The sequence below is a fragment of the Argentina silus genome, assembly GCF_951799395.1.
Source record: "Argentina silus genome assembly, chromosome: 12".
Taxonomy (NCBI): Eukaryota; Metazoa; Chordata; class Actinopteri; order Argentiniformes; family Argentinidae; genus Argentina; species Argentina silus.
In genome coordinates this window covers 9,744,950-9,757,449 of record NC_139666.1, presented here as the reverse complement: position 1 = coordinate 9,757,449, position 12,500 = coordinate 9,744,950, and the positions used below count along the sequence as shown (strand labels likewise).

At 44.1% G+C, this 12,500-nt stretch overlaps 1 protein-coding gene across 1 annotated transcript in view; it reads left to right on the top strand.

Moving 5' to 3' along the window:
• The window catches only part of kalrna (kalirin RhoGEF kinase a), a gene marked incomplete at its 5' end in the record, with an annotated part of 142,423 nt that overhangs the window by 74,906 nt on the left and 55,017 nt on the right, over positions 1 to 12,500 (top strand). Inside the window, 4 exon segments of the mRNA XM_083681564.1 lie at positions 4,652 to 4,843; positions 10,573 to 10,743; positions 10,746 to 10,783; positions 11,309 to 11,483. Of these exon segments, the coding sequence (XP_083537690.1) occupies positions 4,652 to 4,843; positions 10,573 to 10,743; positions 10,746 to 10,783; positions 11,309 to 11,483 (576 nt within the window).

Below are 12,500 nucleotides of genomic sequence, written 5' to 3'. Positions count from 1 at the left end.
GGCTTCTTCCATTTTGTCTCTGCCACCTGCCTTGTTATTTGTCTGCCCACGTGTCATTGAATAACCATGGAAACCATTCAAAAACGTCCCTTCAAGAAGACATGGCCAGTGACCTGAACTGGGCATCAGAAAGCTATTGTATTTGTGTAGACTGCTACAGCCAAATGATTTATACTTCCATTGTGCTTTTACTGCCTTCTGTAACCAGTGTTCTTATCTTAAATGCAATTCACAGATCACTGACTTTTATACGATTGGAGCAGGTTCTGCTGTTATTTGGTTGGGATGTAAATTAATCTCCAAATGCCAGAGTTGTAGTTGCAAAGTTTTAGTGCTTAAAATACTTCTCATTAATAACTATTTGACAGGTAATTAGAAAGTGCATAGAGGTTTTGTAGTGTTCTGCATTTAGGCACACATAAATTGAACCCCCATAATACTTGTTTTAGCTTAAGGGTATTTTTATGGGTCTTGGCAAGCAGGTTTCAATTTGTAGCCTGTTGGGGGGCTAGCACACTCAGACCAAGCTGGAAGCAGTCCACTGTGGAAATACACTTTTTCATGTGATACACACAGTCATAGTGTACCAAGAATCAACTTTTTCTCTCATTTAATTTGCTTTAGTAATACTATAGGTTCATAGGTTTGGTCTAAACATTGTATTGTAGCTTTTAAGATATCGTTTTTTTGTGTGTTGATAATCTTCAATGAAAACCACATGATGTGGATGTGTGAAAACTAGGGAGCCTATTTTATGCACTTTGTGAATTGAATAAATGTTGCGGTAGCCACATGAGCCATGGGCTATGGCTAGCGATAACACTAGCACTTAGGGCTTGAATGCTAACACAATGTGTAATCCTGGCATTATGGCAGTGTTTGAGCCTCGCTCATGATGGATTTGCTTGATTTGCGTCACATTTTTACCACTCTCTTCCAAGATGGAGGAGTCTTCAGGGCAGACTGGAGTCAGAGAGGCCTGTTCTGGCTTTGATCTGTATATTAGACTATACTCCTCCTTTTATCTAACAATTAACTTCTCTCTTGGGAAACAGTAGAAGAAATTACTGGAATGTTTAAATTGGTCCTATTCCCTAAGGATAGATGAACTGGAGTAATAAATCAAATCACTGTTGCAATATTTTACATTTCAGCTCATTAAAATACTTACATTCTGTACCAGCTCCTCAGACACACTATCAAAGTAGATTAAAATTAATCTCAGGACAAACAAAAATGAGAGATGCTATGGTTTTATATTAGTTATGCACACACATACATGCACACACACACACACACACACACACACACACACACACACACACACACACACACACACACACACACACACACACACACACACACACACACTCAATTAATTGATGTATTCTAAGTAATGTATTATCCCCGCAATTTGAGGCAATAAAATGTCTAAAGAAAAGATTTTAAGATATCAAAGAGATGAAAGCAAGACTTCTTGTCTTAAACCCTTCCGCATGACTCACCACCATAATTATGCATTTGTCATTTATTGAAATGACAAATACATCCTAGTTATTCATTCAGATTCAGAGAGGATGTGCTAAGATTACATCTCCCTCCTTAATTGCCTGAAATATAAAGCCTTTTGTAGAAGACAAATCCCATAACTAGGCTGGTTGACAAATACTGTTTAATAATTGGCCCTTAAATGGATTAATCCAACAAAACATGTGAAGAGAGGAAGAGAGATGAAGATATTTGACATTTATTTAAAAAAATATATGAACAAATACTGTATGTTCAGACTGTGTCCATGCTTTTTTGAAAAAATATTTTCTGTGTTTTCTTGAATGCTCTTGTGTACAGTATTCTGAATACTGAATACTTTATGAGCCATGCATTCAATATTCAGTATCTGAATACATTTTCAAAGTGTTCTATACAACCCTGCTCCTATTCCCTAAGGATAGATGAACTCTTAATAAATCAAGTAAAGCTTATTTAAATATTTGGAATTTCAGCTCATTAAAATATTTACATTCAGTATCAGCTCCTTAGACACACCATCAAAGGAGATTAAAACTAATGTCAGGACAAACAAAAATGGGAGATGCTGTGTATGCACACGCACGCACGCACACACACACACACACACACACACACACACACACACACACACACTTCATTTAATTTATGTATTCTACGTAATATATTATCCCTGCAATTTGAGGCAATAAAATGAGGGAGAGAGATGACTTCTTGTCTTAAACCCTTCCGCATGACTCACCAGCCTAATTATGCATTTGTCAGTCATTGAAATGACAAATGCATTCTAGTTATTAATTCAGATTCAGAGAGGCTGTGCTAAGATTACATCTCCCTTCCTAACTGCCTGAAATATAATGCCTTTTGTCAAAGACAAATCCCATAACTAGACTGGATGACACAAATACTGCAGCTCACTGTCTAATGATTGGCCCTTAAAGGTGCCATCTGGAATTCAAACAATAACATAGTGGGCTCCTCGCCACCTTTTTGGTAAACAGCTGGGGGATAGGGCTGGTGAAATATAACCACTCTCAACTCTCAAAACCATCCATGAGATACACATTATAGTTTTAACCATGTTTTAGAGGTATACAGTGTTAGTTTCCAATTGCATTGTTTACAAACAACGGGGTAAACCAAGCTTATATTTTGGGTTTTGATGGGGTGAAACAGTTGATCTAAGCTCATGAGACATTTATGAAGTTATATATATATATAATTCAAGAAGTTATATTCTTCAAGAATCAATGGCTATATAACTTATTTTTGGGGACTTTTAAATTGAATAAAATAAATTATATACAGTATATGTGTATGTATGTACCAATCCTAGACTGCCCCTTTAAATGGATTAACACATCAAAACTTGTGATGGGGAGTTGTTTAGGCTGAGCCCCTCCCTAATAGGAAGAGAGACACAGCTTGTGTTTCTGGCATCTGGTTATCAAGCTCATGAACACGTGGAACAAATTGAATGGAATCGATACAGAGAGAATCTGGAAGAGCGTTCAAAAAGACTAGAAAGAAGAGAGAGAGAGAGAGAGAGAGAGAGAGACGCTTATACACCGTTCCCACTAGTATAGGAAACGTCCTCATGGAGTTATTGATTGCTGCTCTGTTGGGGAGAGAAGACCGGGACTTCTCCTGATGGGATGAAAGCTTTGTGCTAGGCTAGGCTTGCTGCTATGTGGAATACACTCAGCGCTATGTGTAGAGGAGGTTGACTGGTACTGTAGATAATGGATGTGTTAAGGATAAGGTTTTTATCCTTGATCTCATTTCTATCCTTGTTTTGGCTTCCTCTATTCAACATACATTTTGGGTTTGATTGCAGCATTTTCTTCACACCAGTAGATTTACACAGCCTTCATATGGTCACTCAGTGTAATCCTGTTTACAGTATTCACATTGACCTTCTATTGTATCCACTACAATGCACTGATCTGCTCTATTCACTGTACACAAATGAGATTTGCCCCACTTCTAATGCCAATGTGGTACTAAGAAGGGATCAGTGTGTTTGAAAGTGCTATAGAAATCCTAATAGCGAGGGGGATTGTGTGTTACAATACCTGAATAAACCCAACAGTACAGTAAAACCAATCCACAGCACACCCAAATGAAACCAATTGTGTTTTTTTAAATCTCTGCACTAACTTTTCCACAATAAACCAATGATTTGGATTTCCCATTTCTTTGTCAGTGGTCTATATATATAAACCCCCAAAGATGGATTAAGATATTTTAGAAGGGAAAAAAAGATTAGAAATTCTCAGATTAACTAAAAAAGGCTTAGCCGTGGATAATCGAAGATTAGACCCCAACCGTAGTGTAAGTGAGTCTTGTCTGGACTTGAGGGCTAAGCACGATAGGTAGACGTAGGTCTTTAATTATCAGACAGCCATTATAGTGAAGCCTATAGTGTTACATCTCTTGGGAAGGCACTTGGGAAGGGCCCACCTTCAGTTCCCAAAGAATCCCCCTCTTCATCCATTAATGGCCCAGTGAATGTGAGCCACTGCCTTATTAATATTATATTATATAATAATACCTCCTTATGAAAGGTTAACTGGTCTCCAGTTAGGTCGACTCGGATCAGCATGTGTACAGTACATGCTAGGTTATTAATCTGGTCTGATGGCTACTGCCCCACTGACTTGTGTCGTGTAGATCCACAGAGAGAGACAACCAGTCTCTAGTGCAGGGATTAAACCGCGCACTGCCAGGGATTTACCCCTCCATTCAGCACAGATGGCGCTACCGCTTACCGTGTAATGGAATTGTTTTCTGTTTAGCAGAGGTGCCCCCCGTCAGAGAGGACCGGCCCCGGTGTAAGAGAGACACATCAGTGTGGTCAGTCAGGGAGTCAGTCAGGGAGTCAGTCAGTCAGTCAGTCAGTCAGTCAGTCAGTCAGTCAGAGAGTCAGTGCCAGTCACCGCTGTTTAGGCACTATTGTAGTTTGTCTTGTAATCATCTCACTGGGCTCTTAGCTTGTGATTGACAGGGTAATGTGAGACATCAATGCAGTAGCCCATAGTCAAGAGAGTCAGGGCACTCATAGTTCCTTTAACTACACACTTGTGTTGCAGTCATCTAACTTGGCTTGTCTGTTTCGGATCAGAACACCTACACCAACGCTGACAAGCTCCTGGAGGCAGCGGAGCAGCTGGCCCAGACCGGGGAATGTGACCCGGAGGAGATCTACAAGGCGGCGCGACACTTGGAGGTTAGGATCCAGGACTTTGTCAGACGGGTGGAGCAGAGGAAGCTCCTGCTGGACATGTCTGTCTCCTTTCACACCCACACCAAGGAGGTAAGAGAGTGAGCCTGTCTGACCTTTGACCTGCAGGAACGACGTTTCACTGTCTTACAGAGTGGAAACTAGATATGTAAGAAATATTCAGCCACTCTGGGAGGAAAAAAATGGAGGACAAACTTTTAAAAAGTAGCATATTTATTGTTAAATTCTATGAATTTCGGCTGCGTTGCCTGCTTTACAGAGCGGAAGCTAGCAAGTACTGTAGCAACTTTGTGGATAGTAGGATTCAGTCTAGTATTGTGGTAGTGTAGTACCTCCATGTACAGTAGACTGCAGTGAGCTTGAGTGTACACTGCAGTAGTATAGATTGTGAGTTGATGGGGGTACAGTACAGTAGGTGCCGGGGTAAGGGAATGAACTAGGGCACCTGGGATGGGGCTCCGCCTGTGGCGGAGGCTGAGGCTGCTGTTTTGAGTTGACCCGGGGTTGGAGTTCAGGCCCTAAGGTCTGAGACGGGGCACTAAGTCAGGGTGTGGGGCAGCAGGGTTAGAGATAGGTCACAGGGAGGCGGGTTTTAACGTAGACTCAGATGCCCATCTGAGCCTCGGGAGTGCCACTAATCACATACCAGTCATTCAGAGAGGATCACACTGAGATTACTGAGGTATGCAGGGATTCTTTGCTCTAGTTAGCGCAGCCTGATCCAAGCCAGATGTGTTTCAGAGACAGAGAAAGTGAAAGACGAAGGCCGGAGACTTCAGGAAACTTCAGGAGTGTCTGTGTGAGGCGTGCTCACCATATCTCCCTACTAGTTATCTTCAACTCTGTGAAAACGGTGAACTGTTGTTTCACGGTTCATAGATTTCCTGATTTCTCTATTTTTCTCTCTCTCTGTCTCTCTCTCTCTCTCTCTATCTCTCTCTCTCTCTCTCTCTCTCTCTCTGTATCACTGATAATGGGTGTGTGGTGTTAGAGGTAGAGGAGGTCCCTAGATAGTGTGTTAGATAGTATACGTCACCCCGTCTCCCCCCTGCTCCTTAGTGCTCCAAACGTGCTCTCTCTCCCCCTAACGAGCCGGCCTTTAGCCCAGGGAAGATTTAAAGCGTGTGTCTGGGTGACGATTGCTTATTGATGTTGTCTTCTGATCTCGCCAGCGCGTCCCCACTGATCCTTTGCCAGGGGGCCTCGCCACTCCACGATGTGAAAGAGAATCATTATCCTGTGTTTTTGAGGTGGCACGATTCATCTGCAGAGCATTGGGTCTGCGCGCAGAACGTCTCTTTGCTTCATGTTTTTAATGGAGACGTCGTTCGTGGGACAGTCACAGTGATCTATGGGAGGCAGTGGGGATGTGGTTTTAAGGAGAGCAGCTGCTCCAGACTGCTTTGAACAGCAGGAGAGTGATCGCTAGAAGTGTCTCAGTGCCGCAATCTTAATGCCGTATGTGAAACGAACCACCACGCAGTCTGAGAAAATATAGTTATCAACTCGGAAATGATTTGCACATTTTAGTCCCATTTTTATAGGTCTGATAGATAGACTGTTGATAAAGTGATTGCTGCTGCGTTTTTTTTTAGGTCTCTGCATCGTGCTACGTCCTGCAGCATACCCAGTTGTCCTCTAAAAGGCAATTTGTCTTTTAGGGCCTATTTACTGTGCTCTGAGCTCTCAGCTTACCTCCAGACTGGCCGCTCTGCCTGGCCCGCCTGCCTGACTCCCCATCAGAGGATGCAGCCAGGACATTACTGTATGTTACATTGCTTTTGGATGATAGGGTCTCTGAGATCACTTTGGTCGTCCAGAAGAGATCTTTTTATTGGAGTTCAGCAAAGGGGAAGTGGTAAAGCCGTGGGATACGCAAGCTGGAAATGAAGTGGCCTCGCGCTCAGTTGGTCGGTCACATACTGTAGAACATGCCTGCCCAAGAGACTCGGGCCACTCGGCTGAAGCTTGGCCTCAAATTGGAAAGCTTGAGGAAAGGTTGTTGGACAGGACTAGGATAAAACAGCATAGCAACTCCAGACTTTCTTTCTCTCAAAATACTTTATTATTTTGGCTTTAGCAGTGCTGAAAGCTTGGACCCGAAGAAGCAGGCCAACTTCTGCCAAGAATGGCCCCTAGATAAGACTCTGTGGATCTGAGTGTTCTCCCTAAAAGTGAAGGCAGGATCCATTATTAATAATGTATGAGGCCTTTGCACACTCAAAATGTCCAAAATTCCCTGTGTAGGGACTGTCAGTGTGGTGGAGTCCACTGTTTGCTGGTATGGCTCAGAGGAGGCTGGTGGAGGTAGAAATCAGAGGACGGGCTCATTGTGAGGCATGGAATGGAATGAGGAATGTTATCAAATGTGTGTTTTGGAGTTTGTGTTTGATACCATTTCTCATTCCATTTAATGCATCACAATGAGCCCGTCCTTTGATTTCTGCCTCCACCATCCTCCCCTGGTATGGCTGTGCGTATAAAAGCCGACTGACACAGCATGGCCAGATTAGCATGGCTACGCTACATCAGATGTGTCACTAATACCCACTAAACCCTATCAACACAGGCTTGCATGACAATCACTGACAACTTTCTAGTTAGTCCTGCTTGTCACGGCACTGTTTTTCCCTGACAGGATTGTATTTTCCCATCTCACTAACAGTAAAATAAGAAGGTGCACTCAGAGATCGATTTTTCGATTTGTGATGACATAATAACCCTTTACCCCTCAGGTATGTTTGACATGATGGCATCTTTTTCATCTTTCATCTTAGTAATCTGTTTTCTCCTTGTGCTGCCTCTGCAGTCTGCTGCTGGCTGTCTGCTTATGGTTTTACCTTTGTATCGATTGACGTTTGAAATACGTTATGGCAGAGCAACAGAAAGTAGCAATTAGCTTAAAAGAAGTTGCCCTGGCTGCTGTGTGTGCAGGAAGAGGGTAATTTGCATTCTGGAGAGTGGTCTACATGGAGACATACTCCTCTCTTGTCTACTCTGGGCTGTTTTCAGTGAGGGCTGCAGAATCAAACAGATGAGGAAAGTACATACACACACACACGCATGCATGCAAACACACACACACACACACACACACACACACACACACACACACACACACACCCACACACCATTAGATGAGGAAAGTAATCAGAGGCATGATTTAGCAATCACAGAGTGTGCTGTTTCAAAGGCTGTCTACCACATGTTCAGTAGCTTTGGTCGTTCAGTCAATATTTTAGAAGTGTTTGGGGTACAGAAAGAATGAATGAGGATGTCAAACTCTATGGACTCAAAAGTTAAACATAGAGTAGAAGATTAAAATGCTCTTGGAGAATAATATAAGGGCCACACTAGCGAGTGGCTAGTAATGCCTTTTCAATGCCGCTTTGACATTGAGCACACCCAGATGTTCATAGCAACACAGCTCATTGCAGTGCGATCAGGATTCATTTTTATGTTCATTAGATACTCCGTGTAAACGGAGGTGATTCATTTCCTATCACACCTGTTGGAATGCTATTCCCAGGATGAATAAGCTAATAAGATATTAGCACTGAATTTTGTATTGTAGGAAGTAATGTCAGTCAATAATGTCAGTCAAGTAATGTCAGGCAATTTTCACCACTTATGGATGAATACACAAACATGAAGGAAAGCATCTGTTGAACAGAAATGAAAGGATCTTCCCAGCTTTACATTAACATTATATCAATTCAGAGATAGATTTTATGGCACATGTAATATGTGTTTGTACCCCTGGATTACAGCTATTATGCTCAACATACTGTTGCCCATGTAATCCCATGTGGTAATTCAAATCTGTGTCTAATAGTCTGCGGTAGATGGGGTGTGTGTGTGTGTGTCGGTCGTGCCCAGCACAGCCCTGCTGAGCGAAGAGCCCTCGGCAACAGCAGGAGACACCGAGAAGGATTTTTAATTCTGAGCGTGTTCAGAGCAGTCATGGGGAGCAGTTACCATAGGAACCACAGAGGCGGCAACGCCGCGCTCTGCTTTATGAATTTATTAATCCTTTTTACTCTGTGTGAGTAGGTGTGTAGTAGAGGAGATAGTAAAGGTAGAGAAGCGTTTTTTCTGACAACAATTCTATGAATATCTGAGGTCTAATTAAGGTCAGATTTCGACCTCTTTATTGTAACAGAAAAAGTATGATTGTTGACTTGAAAACGGTTCATTATGTATTAAACTGAGATAATCGCCAATCGCATTGGATCAGGAATGAGAACACATGGAAAATCTATATACAGTACAACAGCAATAGACTTGCTTTTTATGGCCCTATTGGTCTTTTTTGGCATTGCATTCTGAATGGCCTCCAGCCTCCAGTCCATATACGTGTGATGGATCACTTGGACGATTTGAATACTTTGTATGTATTGGACTTACTCTTGGAAATCCTATTGGTCAAAAGGCTTGACTGGCTGCAAGTCAATGGAAAGTGTTTATGTGCTTCCAATGGTATGTGGCTTCCGGAACAGAGCTTCCATGCACATGTGTACTGTAACTTATCTAAAAAAACCCTCACTCGTCTCACTACCCTGAGAGAGTGAGGGTAGAACCAGAGCACCATCACTATTACCGTGTCTTACTGTACTAGTAGTGCTTTTGAGGAACAATATACTCAATAGTGACACGGTACGACAGTGGTGGCCTGTACCACTGACCACGGCAGGAAGTTCTTTGACCACAGCTAAAACAGACAAAGTACCATGACTCTAAGGTCCTGTCGTTGCAGTTCTAGTGCTTTGGAGTGAGGAACAATATACTCAATAGTGATACACCTGTATGTTGCCACAGAGATGGCCTTTGTCCAGAAAGTAGGATTCGATTCTATGTATGTCTCTGAATGCGGCGCATATTTAGCCATCCGGATGAAAACAACACACGTTGAGTCTTTCCCAAATGCTTCTCTCTGGTCTGCCGCTTGACTGGCAGCACACTTCTGTCACGTGTCTGGTGCAGCGTCCCCGACGCAACCCCCGCTGCAAATGTTACACTTACACGACAAGCCCAGTGTGTTTTGGGGGTAACAGTGAGACAGTCCTATGTCTAGTGTGACTGTGGACTACACAGGTAAAATGATGATGAGGCAGGTACTGAACTTCATGGTGTGCCCCCCCCCCCCCTCCTCCTCAAAGAAATTAAACGTCTCCTGCCAATTCACTCCGATTCTGCTTGAGGTGTTGTGTGTAATTGTATCGTCAAGCTTCTGTACCCTCACTGAAATATTCAAGGAAAGGTTAATCTTTTCTCTATGAAATATTAATCAATCTGAGTGCGTTGAGAAATGGATGCCTATTTTAGGTGAGTTTTGGGGCGCAGTGTTCTAATTGTGGAGATGGCAGTGACGATGGATGAACTTCCACTCTGTCCGACAGTTAGTCTAAAGAGAGAGAAATGCTGAGTCGCTACTCTTCCTGCTTATGTATAATGCATATGAAGCAAAATGGAGAAGTTCTTGTCTGTTTTATGATAGAATGCTTCGCTGTTATACATGGGCACTGGTGCTCACAGTTTCACCTCAGCTGCCCTTGTACAGTTCAGTATGTATGTATTACCCAGACCTGGGCTGAAATACGAGTATCATAATAGGATGGATTGCATTGTGTTGTACGGACTGTATTGCATTGTATCCCAAAAGTTCCGACCATTTGTGTCAATTGGCCGAATCAAGCCAGTAAAGTTTGAGTGTCTGTGTGTGTGTGTGTGTGTGTGTGTGTGTGTGTGTGTGTGTGTGTGTGTGTGTGTGTGTGTGTGTGTGTGTCTGTCTTTCTCTCCAGCTGTGGACATGGATGGAGGACCTGCAGAAGGAGCTGCTGGAGGAAGTGTGTTCAGACTCGGTGGACTCTGTCCAGGAGCTGATCAAGCAGTTTCAGCAGCAGCAGACGGCGACTCTGGAGGCTACGCTCAACGTTATCAAGGAGGGAGAAGACCTCATCCAGCAACTACGGTCAGTGCTGCACCACAGAGGTCTCCACTAGGGGGCAAATTGTGTTGTGAAGTCTAGGCATTCATCTCAGGCTTGTGAGCATGGCCTCTGAACCACGCTCGCATTACATGGCCTGTCAAGAGCGATGGAAATATGATGCCCTTTCACTGCAGTCATCAAAATGCACTCGCTTGTTTTATGGGCTATGGACTCTTGCGTGGGAGAGGAGGTCAAGTGTCAGAGCTTATGGACCGCTGCACTATAAGTTCAATACAACATTGTGATGGCAGTTCTATTGCAAATCCATCGTAGGAGCAGGTGTGTTGAAGTGCCTTTACACGGAAAGTGATTGGGAGGAATTTCACAGAGTATTTTTGACAGATGACAGATGACTTTATGACAGATTTGACTTTTATTAAACTCTATGAAAATGCTCCTTTGCCATGTTTGTGTTATTTGTTGTTTCATCATCTCAGCTCAGGGTCACAACTCTCTCTCTCTCTCTCTCTCTCTTCCTCTCTCTCTCTCCAAAATAAACAAAACACACTATAACAAATCATTCTCGTCACTCTGTGTCTTGGCTGCAGGGACGCTGCCATGTCCACCAACAAGATGCCCCACAACAGCTCCATCGCCCACATCGAGAGCGTGCTGCAGCAGCTGGACGAGGCCCAGGGCCAGATGGAGGAGCTCTTCCACGAGCGCAAGATCAAGCTGGACATCTTCCTGCAGCTACGTATCTTTGAGCAGTACACCATTGAGGTGAGAGGGGACAGGAAAGAGGTTATTGGGGAGAGAAATGGGAGGGGAGAGGTCAGGGAGAGGGGGACACAGGCAGTGGAGTACACATGGGGGAAGGGGGGGGGGGTCGCAGGGGGCAGGGGGGAAACACAGGGGCAGGGAGAGGGGGACACAGGAAATGTGTTAGGGGGCGTGTGTGTGTGTGTGGGTGGAGAGGGGGAGGAGGGGGGGGCAGAGATGGACACAAGACAGGAAGACTGATAGAGAAAGTGTCCCCAGGGGGGAGGGGCTCAGATGGCCAGCTTGTGTGTGGGAGGGGGAATGGGGGTGGACGGCCTGGGAGTAATCTACACAGAGTAATCTAATGAGTCCAGTGTTGGGGCTGGGGGCTAGGGTTGGGGCCGTGGGCTGGGGGCTGGGGGCTGATGCCTGGGGCTGGGGGCTGGGGCTGGGAGCTAGGGTTGGGGCTGTGGGCTCGGGGCTGAGGGCTGGGGGCTGAGGCTTGGGGCTGGGGACTGGGGACTGGGGGCTGGGACCGGGCAGGGCTGATGTCAGTTGACATTGATAGATAACAGCCTATGTACTCCCTGATGAGGATGGCCAGTGAGTTGCAGTGAAGCCAGTATGTCCCAGAGTGAGACGTGACATGAATGACCAAATTCTTTATTATATCACAGCTGTGATGCTTGACTCATACAGTATACCAGCACATTCATCATGGCATTGCACAGTGGAAGACAGAAAGACTAGTCAAGTTAAAAAGCCAATGATTATTAGTACTGTAATTAACTTGACAAAAAAATATGAACCTACATGCAATACATTTATTGTAAACAACAGTATGTAAACTACAGTTGTTATCGTATACACAGCCTGTATGCAGTTTGTCTTATAGCTACAGAGGAGCTCAGACTATGTATTATTGGTTATGGATGTAGTTTCTCAGGATCTTATTATTCAGAAGCAACACAGCCCAGTATTGTGTTGACCTGCTCCAGGTGTGACCATGTCCCCCCCCCCCCCCCCCCCCTCCCCTTC